Source organism: Megascapheus bottae, chromosome 13 (genome assembly GCF_031878675.1).
Source record: "Megascapheus bottae isolate mThoBot1 chromosome 13, mThoBot2.hap1, whole genome shotgun sequence".
Lineage (NCBI taxonomy): Eukaryota > Metazoa > Chordata > Mammalia > Rodentia > Geomyidae > Megascapheus > Megascapheus bottae.
Window position 1 is genome coordinate 59,058,545 of NC_143521.1, and position 16,461 is coordinate 59,075,005.

Here is a 16,461-nt window from a genome sequence, read left to right on the forward strand (position 1 = left end):
GAAGGTGCTAGAATGAGGTGGCAGCGTGCAAAAGGCTTTCTGCTTTTCCAGTAGGCCTGCTTTGCCAGTCTTTTACTTACATGTGCAGTGTACTTATGTATAGACTATATGTGGATTTATCATTAAAAGACTTAATTGAATATTTATCACACACACCCCCAGGAGTCTGGCAACATAAAACTGAATCAAGTTCTATTATCCCTCAAATATCAGTAAAAATAGAAAACAAAATCGATTTATGTCAAACCGGATTTGAAAATTTCTGAGTCTGGGTTTGTAGCTCAATGTAGCTCAATGATAGAGCCTGTGTAATAAGTGGGAAAATCTAGATTTGACAACATCTCCCTAAATAAATTAAATATCTACAAATTTTGTGCTCTCATTCTCTCCCCTTCCCCTCATACATATTAAAAACAAGGGCATTTATATTCAGAATCTATCTTTTTTTTTTTTTTTTAAAGTGCTGGTCCTTGGGTTGAACTGGGCCTAGGTGCTTTCCCTGAGCATCTCTGCTCCAGGTTAGTGCTCTACAGCTTAAACTCCTTTTTAACTTAGCTTTGGTGGTTAATGGCAGATAAATCTTTTGGACTTTCCTGCCCAGGTTGGCTTTGAACCATGATCCTCAGATCTCAGCTTCCTGAGTAGCTAAGATTACAAATATGAGCCACCCGGTACCTGACTCTATCTGTATCTTAATAATCGGTTTCATGTGTTTTGTATGTAAGCATCATTTTAAACATCTCTAACTGGTATGTGCACACATGCACACACGCGCGCGCGCACGCACACACACACACAGAAAGGGCACTGGCAGAGTTGAAAGTGGGTGGAAGAAGACTAACACGGTTGGGCACATCATGACACTGAAGACAGGGAAAGGCGTGTCCCGTTACCATGTGTTACAGCCTTCCTCCCACTGGCCATGATGCCATCACAGAGCTGAATGATTTTAGGGATTCCAATGATCTGTTTTGAATGGTAGCGCTCATAAGACAGTAATACCAGGAAGAAAAAGATGTTTGGAATAATTGCCTCTGATTCCCTGGAAACAAAAACAGCCATTTAGACAATTCTTATTATTAAGACACATGATCAGTACGAAAACCATAAAATAACTGAAGATTCAACGTCAAGAATTCTGAGTTAAAGAATAGACTCAACAACCTAATTTAATTCTGTACTTGTAACAGTGTCCTGGCTCTATGCATATGGAAAACATGACTGGGGCAAGTAGAAGGCGCCTGATAGCCCTGGGTGCCCAGCAGATAGAATCTTCCTAATTCTTCCTCTTTACTCCCGAACAAACCTAGACTTAGAAGAAAAGTACCATGCCTAAAACCACACAAGGTTTCACATAATCAGAGTAAGACCTAGGTATGAGACACTGTCAAGAACGCTTTTCATAAACTTCTTCAGAAAATAAAGAATTGAGATCTTTGATAATTATACACCTGTAACAGGCACTGCAAAACGCATTCAAGAGCTAATGTCTAGCAAGGAAAAGCTGCAGTTACTAGGTGAATAACCATTACATTTGCCAAAAGTTTACCTCAAAAACGCTTTCAGAGGGCCAGGAGCTTGTCCTAGTGGTAGAGTGCTTGCCTAGCATGCACGAAGACCCGGGTTCAATCCCTAGGTACCACATACATAGAAAAGGCCTCAAGTGGTGCTGCAGCTCAACTGGTAGAGTGCTAGCCTTGAAAAAGCCCAAGGACAGTACTCAGGCCCTGAGTTCAAGGGCTAGGATTGGCAAAAAAGAAAAGGTGTCTGGCCAAACGGTCAGTGGCTCACATTTGTCATCCTAGCTACTCAGGAGGATGACCTGAGGATTTTGGTTCAAAGCCAACCCTGGGGCTGAGAGTTTGGCCTGGTGGTAGAGTGCTTGCCTAAGCATGCACGAAGACCCAGGTTCGATTCCTCGGTACCACATACATAGAAAAAAAAAACCAGTAGTGGTGCTGAGGCTCAAGTGGTGGAGCTCTAGCCTTGAGAAAGTCCAAGGACAGTGCTCAGGCCCTGAGCTCAAGCCCAGGACTGGCCAAAAAAAAAAAAAAAAGCCAACCCTGGGCAGAGAGACTGGAAATAAATAATCTTACCTCCAAGTAACCAGCAAAAGGCTAGAACTTGACATATGGCTCAAATGGTAGAATACTGGCCTTGAGTGAAAGCCAAGCTAGAGCTCAAGGCAGAGTTCAAGCCCTGATGCTGGCACAAACACAAAAGAACAACAAACAGAAAGCTTTCTCTTAGAAACAGTCCTGAGCAAGCGCAAGTGGTCACACCTGTCATGCTAACCACTCAGAAGAGGCTGAGATCTGAGGTTCCCAGCTGAAAGCCAGCTCAGGGCAGCGAAGTCCAGGAGACTCTTATCCTCAACAATCTCAGAAAAAGCTAGAAGTAGCGCTGAGGCTCAAGTGGTAGAGTGCTTGCCTTGGGCACAAAGAGGCTCAGGGATAGTTCCCAACCCCTGAGTTTAAGCCCCAGATCAAAACAAACAAATTAACAAAACACCAAAACCGCATAACCTACCAGGAGAAGTCATCATTAAAATTTGAGATATGAAGTAAAACCTGGGAACATATGTAATTACCAGATACAGAACTACTCCTAAACCTGTCTTAAATAGTTTTTGTTCACTTTTAAAAGAAGGAAGTCTAGTATTTCCATTAAAGGAAAAAAGAATACAATGATAGAACTCTAATAACAAAATACAATTACCTGAATTGGCCTACTTCAATGTATTCAAATTGTTTCAACACAAATCCAATGAACACCTATAATTCAGAAAAAAAGTTTCCCATAAATAATAAAATAACGATGTAAAAAGAAAAGTGTCTTTTCTTCCTGTTTATCTGTGTAAATTTTGACCTTAGATAATCAAGAATTCAAATCCAGTGTAACAGCAGTAACTACAGAGAACTTCCAAAAGTCCTTTTCCTTTTAAAACCAAGTTGGGACTGGGAGTGCGGCCTAGGGGCAGAGTGTTCGCCCAGCATGCCTACGCCCTGGCGCTGACTCCTCAGTACTGCTTCATCAGAAAAGACAGAAGGGTGCTGTGGCTCACGTGCTAGAGCACCAGCTTTGCTTGAGAAAGCCCAAGGATCACGCTCAGGCCCTGCTCATTCTACTGGAGCATGGCACAGACTTGTGAGGTCAGGGGCAGGTCACCCATACCTGCCAGTCATCCACGCAGCTGACCTTCCGAATCAACTAGGTTCATGAAACAGCCAAACTTGGGGTGGGGTGTGGGTGACAAACCTCAGTTCTCTGCGGTAAACGCCAGTACAACCTCAGGGTAATTGTTACTCACTGAAGAACAGCCATCATGTCCATAAAGGGAGGGTGATGACAAACCTGATCTGAATCCAGGAGACAGTAATTGACCCGAAGCTGAACCAGCTGTGCCAACAAATCCAAAACCTGCTTCTGCAACTGCACCGATGTCGTTGTGGTATACTGCTTTAAAGCTTTTATAACAAGAGGCTCAAAGAGACGAATGTGGTTGTGAATAGCGCTCTATAAAAGAAGAAATGTCTCAAGCTCAATGAACACTGCCAGCATCAGAGCCCCATGCTCATGCTGCCTGGACTCTAGCTGTAGTGCATTTACCTTATCAGCTCGATTCTTTGGGACACTCGTGAGGTTAGTCTTCAGCTGCGTGGACACTTTCTGGAGGACATCAAACCATCTGATAAAGAAACAGAAGGTTATCTTTCTTCATCTCCTATCCTCAGCAACACTCCAGTTTGAAATCACTGTCATGTTCAGGAACTCAGAATACATCTAAGTCAAAAAGAACTAAGAAGGTCACTGTGCACTAGTACCACATACGCCTGCGTGAATGATTCTAACACCTGCAGAAGGCTACTGAAGCCTGCTTGGGCTACTGGGAGACACCAGCTCCACAGTGCAGTCTGCAGATTACTTGAGAGGGAAGTGACAGCCACTTGGAAGACTGTTAATTTAGACTACAACACTTCTGAGATCTATGTGTGAGAGCTACTTGGGTCCATAAGACGAGACCAGCCTACACAATATAGTGAAATCCATATCAAAACATGTTTTAAGGGCTGCGAATGTGGCCTGGTGGTAGAGTGCTTGCCTAGCATGCATGAAGCCCTGGGTTCTATTCCTTGGTACCACATACACAAAAAAAGCCGGATGTAGTGCTGTGGTTCAAATGGTCAAGAGCTAGCCTTGAGGAAAGCCCATGGGCAGTGCCCAGGCCCTGAGTTCAAGGCCCAGGACTGCCTCCCACCAACCCCCCCCCACCAAAAAAAAAAAAAAAAAAAAAAAAAAAAAAAAAAAGAACATGATGAAGCCAGATGCGGGGAGTTCATGCCTATAATCCTAACTATTCAGGTGACTGAAATCTGAGAACTGTAGTTCAAAAGCCACCCCCAGCAGGAAAATCCATGAGACTCCTGTTTCTAATTAACAACCCAAAATAGCCAGAAGTAGAGCTGTGGCTCAAGTGGCAGAGTTTCATCACCGAACGACAAAAGAGATAAGGCCCTGAGTTCAAGCCACATTACTGGAAGAAAATAATAAAAAAAAATAAAAAGGAAGAAGAAACAAAGAAAGAAAAGAACCTGTGCATATATGTTTTCAATATGTGAGCATACCGGGTGCCCCACTGCTGGCCTATGAATACAATTTAGAAGTTAGAGCTGAGTTGGGAGTTTGGCCTAGTGGTAGAGTGCTTACCTAGCATGCACAAAGAACAGGGTTTGATTCCTCAGTACCACATATATAGAAAAAGCCAGAAGTGCTGCTCTGGCTCAAGTGGTAGAGCTCTAGGCTTGAGAAAGCCCAAGAACAGTGCTCAGGCCCTGAGTTCAAGCCCTGGGATGAGCAAAAAGAAAAAAAAGTTAGAGCCAACGCTTTGCAGGCAGCCTCTGAAATAATGTCCACAGCACAGCCCACTGGCTGGACACAGTGCCACTTAGAAGGGCCTATGCCTTACTCCTCTGCATTTCCCACACTTGTCCGAGCACAGTAAGTGAAGAGAAGACCCTGGCTAACTCCTTTTTTTTTTTCCTGCTGTTGTGAAGTACTCTTTGCCTGACCCGTCTGTGTTCCCACCGACGACAGACCACAGCACAACTCTCACCCTGAGGCGTCATGCTCCTGCTCCACCTGCACCATGTTCCTCAGGCTGGCATCTGCCAAGGCTTGGGTGAAGTGGGTGTACGGAGCCATGAAGCAGTAGTGATACAAGCCTGGTCTCACGCTGGAAGAGCCAAGTCGCTGGGCTCGGCCTTGGGACTTGCTGGGGTTGGAAGATGAGCCATCAAACTGGGAAGCCAAGTTTGTTCCAAAGAGAGTCTTCAACAGCTAAGTGGGAGAGTCGAAGCGTCATCAGCTGACGAGCTCACTCCCTCCTGATGAACAATACTTCAAGACTCGCCCTCCCGAGTAGGAAGGAAACCCAGCAAAAACTCATAATGTTCATTTCTTGTGGGGAATCCCTGCCGCTCGCTGCCCATGCAGTGCTACTCGTGCCTGGTGTTTCCCTGGGCTTCTATGTCAGCCTGGGCATTCTGAACAGAGACCTGCGGGGATAGGAGTGGCTTGTGCTCCTCCATGATGGAATTGGGGAGGCTAAACCCTCCATTCACCAGCAAGGAACATAAAAGACTGCTGGGTCTGCCCAATCCTTCCGGAACCCATCTCCAGCAGCAGCTTCTACGGAAGCAGCATTGTGGTGTCAGGCCTGGGCAGGACGAGGCCCCCAGGACAGGAAATGGCACTCTCACCTGCTGAACACAAACCGTTGCCATCATTGGCTCTCGACTAAAACAGGATTTCAGGTACCCAAGGATCTCTTCAACACACTATAGAAAGAAAGTAAGATACTAAGAGCTTCGCAGATCATCCACTGTTGTGAAACCTAGGTAGGAATCAAAGATGCAAATGGCCTCCAATTACATTTTGTAAGTAGAAGGTTTTCGATGTATCACCCTGAACAGTATCCATAAAAGGCAATCAAACAGGCATATGAAAACTGCTTCCTTGAGCACTTCTGCACCTATGTTGTTTTTGTACTCAATGGACGACCAATTATGTAGTGTCTAAGATGTTTCCAATCATATTTTTAGGGTAGAAATGAGGAAGGGTGCAAAGGAGTCCACAGCCCTGCCTCTGTGGACGTGTTCAGCTGAGCACATCACCCAGTATAATACCGTGTGACTGTGCCAGGAGCCCTGCAAGGGTCTCACAGCAATCTGCAACCATGTCTAAAGTAAAGGCATTAACATTACTATGTACAAGGCTTCTTTGTCAATGTTACCCCCTCCCCCTCCCCAATATCCCCCCTCCCATCCTAATCCTCATTAGATCTTTGGGGTTTTTTGGTTTTGATTTTTTATTGTTTTTGTCCGGTCAGTCAGTCAGTTGGTGGGGCTTGAACTCTGGGCTTGGGTGCTATACCTGAGCTCTTCAGCTCAAAGCTACTGCCCTATCTCTGGGCCTGGGTATTATTCCTGAGCTCTTCAGCTCAAGGCCACCACCCTACCCCTGGAGCCACAGCACCACTTCCAGTTTTCTAAAAGTTAATTGGAGATAAAGAGTCTCACAGACTTTAGTGCCTGGGCTGGCTCTGAACTACGACCCTTAGATCTCAGCTTCCAGAGTAACTGGGATTACAGGCATGAGCTACCTACTGCTTAGATCTTGTTTTTATCATAGCAAAAAAAAAAAAAAAAAAAGGCATACAAAAGTGTACATATTATGGGAACAAAAGAACATACTATATGTGTTATCTTTTTTCATATGAGCCAGTCCTGGGGCTTGAACTCAGGACCTCGATGCTGTCCCTGAACTTCTGTGTTCAGAGCTAATTCTCTAACACTTGAGCCATAACTCTACTTCCAGCTTTTTGCTGGTTAGCTGGAGATGAGTCTCACAGACTTTCCTGCACAAACCAGCTTCAAATCATGATCTTCAGATATCAGCCTTCCCAGTAGCTGGGATTACATGCATGAGCTACACTGACACATGACCCTATATCATTTTATATGAGAGACATGAGCATTAGTGCATTTTGGTAGACTGAGTAGATGAGTGTGTGGATTTTAGAACCAATCCTCTGTAGACACTGAAAGAACACTAAGGTGTATTTCTTGAAGAGGAGCATATGAAAGGGGACGGTCTGTGACTTCCTTTGAAACATACTATAAAAGGGATGTGCTGATAGAGAGTTACAGGAGAGCTACACATACTGAGGGAAAACATGGGATCTATTGAATTGACGATGTGATGGTGTCTATCACAGAATACACATTTGAAGATTTTCATTATAAAACAGAGTAGGGAATCATCAAAGAATATGAATTCCCCAGCCCTGTCACATCTAAGGTATGGAGAGAGCCAGTTACTCAGGGCTGCTGTGTCTGGTTTGGCATTTCCATGTAAAGAACACAAAGAAGAAAACAAATGATTCTGTAAGCACATTTCAAAACCCAATATTCTAGAATGAACTAGGTCTAAAATAATGTAATAATGTGATGTAAAGGAAGCAGGGTAAGATTAGAATTGATCCCCCCTTGCACTTCTCAGCTAGGACACGAATGGTGCTTAGAGAACAGTCTTCCCTGTGCCCGGGTCCTGGACAGAAGCGGGCGGGGTCCAAGAACAGTCTTTTGCCACCTGTAGTACCGAGAGCGCTAGGCCCCGTTCTGAGTTCCTGGGCCTAGGATGACATCGGGTTCAAGAGGAAGAAGTGAACCACAAACCTTGCCAATGTCCTGCAGCGTCGCCAGCTCCAGAATCTGAGAAAGGACATCCAAGGCAGAGCGCAGGAAGCCCCCAAACTTCTCAGTGCTATTCTGAAGATCCAGAGTGACCTTGGCAAGGTGGAAGGAGAGAGCACACGGTTACTGGCACCACCGCAGTTCTGGTTATCTACAACAAAGACACAAACGCCATCTGCTGCAACCAGATGCTTTCAGTCTCCACTTGTCTACTCACTAGCAATGACATGCATAGTCATTTAATCCTGTTACAAAGTATTAAGTTAGTTAGTCTTATTATTACATTAAGATTCTGAAAGATTTGGCCTACTTAAACAGCAATTCTATTTTATAGAATCAGAGGACAGAGCAGGCAAAGACATAATGTGTAAGAGAAGGGTAAGGGGGAATTGCCTATGAAAGTAAATCGTAGCAAAAAAACATTTCAAGACACAAAAAGGAATTCACCTGGGAAACTTAAATCTAGCTACCTAGGATGAAAGGGGGAAAAAAATGTTTCCTAGGCAATGGTGAGACACACACAGACATGAAAAGGAGAAGAGACTTTAGTCTTGTAATGTGCCGAAGCCAACCTGAGTGTGCTTCCAACAGACCAAGAAGAGGAAGGGACTTCCTCTAGTGAGACTCCAGGGACCTGAGACACTGTGTGCGATGTGGTAATGTCACAGAGGGCTACAGACCTGGAAGAGGTGCCCCTCGAACTTCCTCCCCTAGACAACAGAGAAGGGGAAAGCAGAGAGAGGAGTGGAACTCTGCAGAGACTAAGCACCCTGGGAAGCAGTTCTGCAGTAAGAACTAAGATAAAAGAGACAGCCTCTAAGATGAGGGGCGGGGGGGGGGGGGAGTGGGGACCAAGACATGAGAAAGGGTATCAATGCACCTTCTATCTGGTGGATATAAAGTAATCCTTCTATTAATTACAATTTTAAAAAATTAAAAAAAAAGGAGGCAGCCTCAGTGCTTGAGAAACACTAAACAAGTCCTGGGAGACTGGAAACCACAAGACAGGAAAGGGATCCCTGAGGAGAGGACAGGGGTATTTTAAGGGGAGGTAGGACACTCTTTAACTATTGTGGCCTCACAATCTTTTTGAGGCTATCCATTCGCTGTCCACTATTTTTCTTTATAGTTTTACTTTTCTAATTCCAAAGAATCTGGAGATTATGACACAGTGGGACCAAGTTAACATTTTGAATTCATGAGCTCATCCTAGATGTTAAATTGGCCTATCTAGCACATGGAATATTTTTGTTTGCTTAAAATTTCTTTCTTCAGAACCATGTAAAGTTTGAAAAGGCTTTAAAGTAACCTTAAAGATTATTTCTTATAGTCCTTGTACATATCTTAATGAAGGGGTCCCAAAGCTGGATGCTGATAGCTCACACCTGTAATCTTAGCTACTTAGGAGGCAGAGATCTTGAGGATCGTAGTTCAAAGCCAGCCCGGGCACATGCCCCACCACTGACAAAAAACAAAACAAAAACAAAAAAACACCTATATAACCATACGAATTTAGTATTTGTGATTAAGGCGGGTTTAAAAATGATCAGGGTAAGTCTGGTGCTGGTGGCTCCCGCCTGTAATCCTAGTTACTCAGGAGATCTGAGGATCCAGGTTCAAAGCCAGCCCAGGCACAAAAGGACCTGAGACTCTTATCACCAGTTCACCTCCAGAAAATAGGAAGTGAGGCTAGGCTCAAGGGTAGGGTGGTAGCCTTGAGCTGAAGAGCTCAGGGATAGCGCCCAGGCTGAGATCAAAGCCCCATGACCCACAACCACACCCACACCAAAAGAATCAGGTGGGAAGAATGGAGGGTGGGCTTGGAGGGTAGAAGAAAACTGCAAAGAGGAGACAAGGAAGGGAGAAGCAAAGATGGTGAGGGGAGACAGGAGCAAGTACAGTAGATTTGGGAGGTGAACAGAGCAGAAGAGAGGAAATGAAAGGGAAAAAAGTGACCAGACTAGGATGTATTGTACCTGTAAGTTTTCACACGAAACTGTGCTGCTGGTCACCCCGGGAGACTATTCAGATCCCATTTTTGGTTTTATAATGGCATACCTCTTTTAAGAAGTGTACACTGGTATGGCTTTAAAGAAAAGATCTTGCTGGGTGTGGTGGCTCTCACCTGAAATCTTAGCTACTCAGGAGGCTGAGATCAGAGGATCTCGTTTCAAAGCCAGCCCAGCAATAAAGAATGGCAATAAAGAACATGAGATTCTTATCTCCAATTTACCACCAGAAAACTGGAAGTGGGGCAGTAGCTCACGGTGTAGGGTGGTCGCCTTGAGCTGAAGAGCTCAGGGACAGTGCCCAGGCACAGAGATCAAGTCTCCTCCCAAAAAAGAGGGAGGGGGGAGGAAATGAATAAAAAACCGAAACACCTCTGCAAAAAGAGTCAACCTAGGGGCTGGGAGTTTGGCCTCGTGGTAGAGTACTTGCCTAGCATGCACGAAGACCTGGATTCGATTCCTCAGTACCACATACATAGAAAAAATACAGAAATGGTGCGGAGGCTCAAGTGGCAGAGCTCTAGCCTTGAGGAAGTCCAAGGACAGTGCTCAGGCCCTAAGCCCAGGACTGGCAAAAAAAAAGTCAACCCAGCACATGGCCACCCTTCCAGGAGACTGTTTTCAAGAATGGCCCTGGACCATGTGTTAAAAGACTCTCTACGCTGATAGAAATCTTACCCTCACTGGAAAGGGGACTCACTGTGGTTCAAATACCTGAAACACGGGTCTGTATGGAGCACCTGCTTTCCCTTGCCAGGTCATCCCTGCACGTGGGGCTACATGAGGTCTGTATAACCTGGCATCACGGCCTACGGAGATTCTGTGGTGAGCCTCCAACATGCATACTCCAATGTGTGTGCCAAGCTTCAGGAACACCTGAGGTGCATCTGACCACCCGCTGTCTCGGGTAGTCCGTAAACAACGTTCATAAATCATAAGAAATCATTTCCCTATTGTAAAACTCCCAGATCTTAACTATCTGGAAAAATCTGTAAAGCTAAAGACAAACTTGGAAAAACCAATCATAATTTTTATCTCTAACAGTATGTCCATACATACATACATACACAGTTCAAATCCTAAGAAAAAGAGCAACAATCCACTAGAAACAGCCAAGTGCCCACACATTTGGTACCTTGTAGTTGGCGTGTGTGGCCTTCAGAACATCGTGCAGTCTGAGATAGGAAGGGAGATGGTAGAAACTGCCCATGGAAGAGGATTTACTTGCTGTGACAGGGCCTGAAGAATCTGATTGTCGAGAGACTTCCAAGTACACACAAAAATAAATGTTTAGATCAAATGAAAAATCTGCACAAGTTTACAAGAATTACTGGTAATATGATTTTTAAGTGTTCTACCAAAAGCAAGTTCGAATTTCACCTCTGGATTCCTGATTAAGTCGAATGAGAAACTGACTAACAAAATCAAAGCTTGAGGTCTAAAAAAATAAACATAAAATAGCAAGAATAAAACCAGTAATTATCTTTGGTTTCCACTGCTTATTTGCTGTAGAAGGCATCAGTTTGTCAGCCGAATCCTCACCTGCTTTGGAAGGGATCTGTTTACTGACTGAATGCTTTCTGCTTTTGGAACTGTATTTGTTGATTGAAAGCTGGCATTCAGTACCAGAACCTCTCTGGCCATGCCAAGTAAGAGCTATGACAAACTGGATCCAGTTATTGTCAAAATTCTGACACCTTTTCTCTGACATTTTCCCAGGTATAGAAGCCCTCTGCAACATCTGTGAATTTCCTAGATTTTTGCAACTGACTTTAACCCTTTCATTATTTAACTGTCTGTTTTTGAGAGGGTCTCACACGGTAGCTCAGGCTGGCCTGGAACACTGGAGCTACAGGTGCTCTGGGGACCCCTTTGCCCCCGCCTCCTGAGTGTTAGGACGACAGCCATGTACCACTATAGGTTAGCTCCCACATTTGTTATCTCTTTTAAGTGAAAATTCTACTTTCTACTCCAAAATCCCTATCAAATCACAATCAGCTCTACACACACCCTCCAAGCTATCCATATTCCTCCTCTACTGAAAATCAAGAGATTTCCTCCACTATAAGAAGGGAGGAAGAAGGATACACAAGACAGCTACTTCTACACCACAGCCAGCTGTCTGCAGGTAACAGTGACTGCTTTTCAGTGAGTAACACTTATAGATGCTAAGGCCAAAAGTGTGCTGCTGACAACTAGCAGGTTTCTTATCTGAAACACTCAGAGAACTCTCATTCGCTGTCTGGCTATGTACTAGATTTCCATACATCTCCAAGGGTTCTGTCAATCTCAACAGTAGCATGCGCGTAAATCCCACCCGTCTGCAGCACAGACAGCGCCTGTACCTCCCTACCCAGCACTGTGTCCTACCTGCACTGGCCTCATTGCCTTTCTTGGGACTCAGAGGAACAGATGCTTGTTCTCCTGGTTCTTTTTCCTTCCCCTTCCGTCGGATAGGACTCAGGGAAGGAGGGTTTGTTAGAGAAGGCAAGGCTGCCTAAAACAGAAAACAAAAGTGAGGTGGAAGTATAACCAACAGATACTGAGAAGTAAAACGAGTCATGCGTGCTTGTACCCTCTAGGGAAAAGCACTAACCACACAACCCATCTGTTCTGTAAGCCTGTGTTGACAGAACTCCGACAGGACAGGCCGCTCCTCCCCGCACAACAATCGGTGCCCGGGAGATGCAGCCCCAAACTTCCTCCCAGCTGTGTGGCCAATGTGTTGGAGATGAACGGGGTTCTTCTCAGGCCACCAGCATCGGTCTAATAGTAGGCAGCTGGGGCATTCTATAGAGCCAGGACACGAAGAGGACATGAAGCTTTTCAAGCAAGGAAATAGGGATGAGGATGAAGTGACTCATTTGGGGTTACAGTGAGGAAGCAGCAGAGCCACAAGTCAACAAGCCCAGACACCAGCCACACTCTTTCTACTCCAGAGCCTGTGAGGGAGTCTGGACCGTCAGCTCCCACGCTACAGGAGGAAGTCAGCATGGACAGCGTGGGAATGACAGAGTGGCACTCCCAGTCCTTGCTCTGCCACCTTATCAATGTGCCTGCACGCTGAGCCTGTCACGCCACTGCTGAAACTTAACTCCTGAGGCACTGATCAGGAGGTGGGAGATGGACAGTGAGGCCATGTGGGGGACCCTCTCTGGAAAAAGAAGCCCTAAGCTCTTTGAGAACGTGGACCCTAACCAGAAGAAGCATCTGTCAGCACCTGGACCTGACTCCTGCTCCAGAACTGTGTCACTTGGGACAAGGCATCCTGAGATGGCAACTCAAATGAGGACTCTGGGCTGCATCTGTAGGGGCCACACGGGAGTAAATGGCCACAGTTAGGGGACGAATGGACAGACGGATCAGGAAGGACTGCAGAGGCCAGGGGAGGGTCTGTCCACAAGGCCATGGAGAGCGTAAGCCCATCTGCAGGGAATGTGCAGAAGAGACACCCCAAAACAAGAAGTGCAGGAAAGGTGGCCTGGAGCTAGGGGCATGGAAGGTCTGGGGTGAAAAAGTGCAAGGCTTCTTTTGGGAGCCTAAAGTTGACTGTGGTGATGACTGTACAACCCTGTGACATGCTTTTGAAGAAAAGGAATTGCGGAAGGGGCGCTGTGGCTCAAAGAGTGCTAGCCTCGCCGGGCACAGGGCTCACGCCTGTCGCCCTACTCAGGAGGCTGACATCTGAGGATCCAGGTCCAAAGCCAGCCTGGGCACAAAAGGACCTGAGACTCTTTATCTCCAGTTAATCACCAGAAAACAGGAGGTGGGGCTTGGCACAAGGGTAGGGTGATAGCCTTGAGCTGAAGAGCTCAGGGACACGCCCAGGCTGAGTACAAGCCCCATGACCCACAAAAAAAAAAAAAAAAAAATATATATATATATATATATATATATATAAATAAATAAAAGAAAGGAAAAAAAGAATTTTACATTTGAACTATATCAAGGTATTATTTCTAAAACAGGGTAAAATAGAGATACATTAGTCTGTACAAAGCACATTGTGAAAATACACAGAAAAGGAAAAAGGATATGGGCAAAGAGTTTTTTGCGAAGAATTTGATAGGAAAAAAAAAGGACTTGCTGACCAAAAATGAAAAGCTGCGATGGCTCCTGTTTCTGGCTAACAAAACGTAAAATGAGGGACAGACACAGATATAGGGAGGGAATTGAAAGTTCCGTGATAAGAACACCACGTCTGACAAATCTCTGGTTCACCCAAATAGACGTGCGAAGTCCACTGGGCCCATTGGCCTGCACTCCACAAAGATCTGACACCTGCCACGGAACTGACAAATCTGAAATTCAATGTATGTATAGTTTAACATTTTATTTAGTGCTTTTTTGTTTTTCTTTATATGTTCTATATTTCACAGAAAGGAAAAATGAGTTGGGCTGTGAATTTGGCCTGGTGGTAGAGTGCTTGCCTAGCATGCATGAAGCACTGGGTTCAATTCCTTGGTACCACATACCAGAAAAAAGTGAAAGTGGTACTATGGCTCAAGTGGTAGAGCACTTGCCTTGAGAAAGCCCAAGGACAGTGCCCAGGCTCTGAATTCAAGCCCCAGGACTGGCAAAACAACAACAACAAAGACATCATAATAAAGGAGAGAGAAAAAGAGGCACATGGGGGCTGGAGTGTAACCTAGTGGTAGAGTGCTTGCCTAGCATGCACAAAGACCGGGGTTTGATTCCTCGGTATCAGAAGTGAGGCTATGACTCAAGTGGTAGAGAGCTAGCCTTGAGAAAACTCAAGGACAGTGCTCAGGTCCTGAGTTCAAAAAAGAAAAGAGACACATGAACCAGAACTTTAATTTTGAACTTTCCTGGTTGACCCTTTTTATAAAGAGCATAAAGTATATAACCATATTTTGGGGTCAAATGTAGTATCTGGGTATGAGTGATAGGATTCGCTTACAGTAAAGTGAGCGAGGAAAAGAGCACATGGCTCCATCAAGGTGTCTGGGAAGCCCTACCATCCGGCCGGAGGAAGGTACCTTAATGGCTGGCCCGGGAGTCACGTCGTCCAGGACGTGGGCACAGATATTGATCACCTTCAGCAGGTGGCAGAAGAGCTGCTCCACCATGGGCACCAGTGTCCGGTCACCTAGAGCAGGCCAGACCTCCTCTTGTCTGGTGCCTGTTGGGCTGGCTTCTTCTTCAGCGGTCCATGAGCTTCTCAGAGACTTGGGAGCACTGGCTGTGACACAGGCATACACATTACTCCCCTACTTCCAGAGCAGGGAAGGAAGCTGCCTGCTGAAGACCTAGATTCCTCGCCCATCTTTACTGCCAGGCTGCTGGCCCTCTGGATGGGATGCTCGCTGGACGCCTGTTCCAATCTCTAACACTGTCACCACCAGACACAGCCTAGGATGCAGGCCTCACAAACTAGCTTAAACCCAGAGTGACTCTCCTTGCAATTACACCTCTTTCACTCTTTGAACCACTTCCTTCTAATCCCAAATCACTTAAACAGGAGCGGAACCAAGACAGTAATTCTGCTCAGAATTTTCCTGTTAACCTCCTAACTGGTCTTCCCTACCTTCTCCTCCAGCCTGTGCTCAATTCAGTTGAGTGATTGTCTTAGAATGCAAATCCAATCAATGGATGTTTCATGAAATCTGCGGGTGGCAAACAGAACAAGCCCAGATTCCGTATTGGGGACCGGTGTCCTTTCCCCAGTGGACTTCACTGGACTCAGCCCTCCTGCTGGCTGCACCTCCATTTTCATCCCTGCACTCACATGGCCCCACAGTGACCTCCTCCCCCCTAGAATCACATAGTCTTCCACCTCCCTGTCTTTGCATGTTCAATGCCTCGTCCCGGTGTGCTGGCTCCATAAACTGTCCAAAGGGCAGCCAGAATCCACAGCTACCCTGTGCTGCTATTGCTTGCCAGTTGGCATAAGTCCTCTGTCAGTCTACAATCAACTTGAAAATGAAGCCCATACAGAGTATGCTCTAATGCTCCAAAGGCGTTGGACAATTCCTGGCACATGACAGCTAGGATCATACTAAGCTCCAAGGAGCTTTACCTCACCAAGGGGCTGGATGAGAAACCACTGCCCTCCACCATGCAGCAGCACACAGCACAGAGTAGCTGCCGCTCAACACATTCACGTACGCAGGCCACCTCTGAGCTACCTGGACTGAAGGAACCAGCCATCCTGGAAAATGACCAAGGATTCTTTTCCCTGGTGTGCTCCCTGTCCCCATAAGGGAATCAGAGATAAGTCCTGCAGACTCTATCCAACTTGATACCTGCAAGCAAGTTTCCAGCCACAACCAAGGCATCTTGATGGGCTGAGAGATCCAAGGGGAACCAGGCTGATGAGAGCAAGGTGAGAATCATGGTGGCCATCCCCACAGTACAGCTCTTCCTAGAGTCGTCGGAGGCGCTCAGTGGGGGCGCTCTAGAAGAAGGCAGTTACAGGCAAAATGACAGGGAAGTTTCAAGCAAGTCTCAGGATAAAGGCATGTGAGGAACACGTCCTACCAGCTCAGAAGTTCATTTTACTATTGTTAACTGAACAACTATCACCCTCCCTGTGAAGCACGGCTCCCTAAAAACTACTGGAGAAAACAAATCGAGTAGTAGATCTGATTAAGAGAAGCAGAACTATGTGTTTATTCTGATGAATTTTGACTTTTGACTGCACCTCTACTATAACCTGTAGTTGTTTTCCTTTTCTC

The 16,461-nt window shown here is 45.7% G+C and overlaps 1 protein-coding gene across 1 annotated transcript in view; it reads right to left on the reverse strand.

The window, feature by feature from the left end:
- Positions 1-16,461, reverse strand: part of Htt (huntingtin) — a 111,560-nt gene that overhangs the window by 41,620 nt on the left and 53,479 nt on the right. Inside the window, exons 25-35 of the mRNA XM_090343888.1 lie at positions 16,030-16,181; positions 14,764-14,966; positions 12,134-12,260; positions 10,899-11,026; positions 7,737-7,847; positions 5,760-5,837; positions 5,114-5,337; positions 3,610-3,688; positions 3,355-3,516; positions 2,719-2,774; positions 894-1,042 (exon numbers count right to left, since the gene is read on the reverse strand). Of these exons, the coding sequence (XP_090200014.1) occupies positions 894-1,042; positions 2,719-2,774; positions 3,355-3,516; positions 3,610-3,688; positions 5,114-5,337; positions 5,760-5,837; positions 7,737-7,847; positions 10,899-11,026; positions 12,134-12,260; positions 14,764-14,966; positions 16,030-16,181 (1,469 nt within the window). The remainder of the gene's footprint in view (positions 1-893; positions 1,043-2,718; positions 2,775-3,354; positions 3,517-3,609; positions 3,689-5,113; positions 5,338-5,759; positions 5,838-7,736; positions 7,848-10,898; positions 11,027-12,133; positions 12,261-14,763; positions 14,967-16,029; positions 16,182-16,461) is intronic.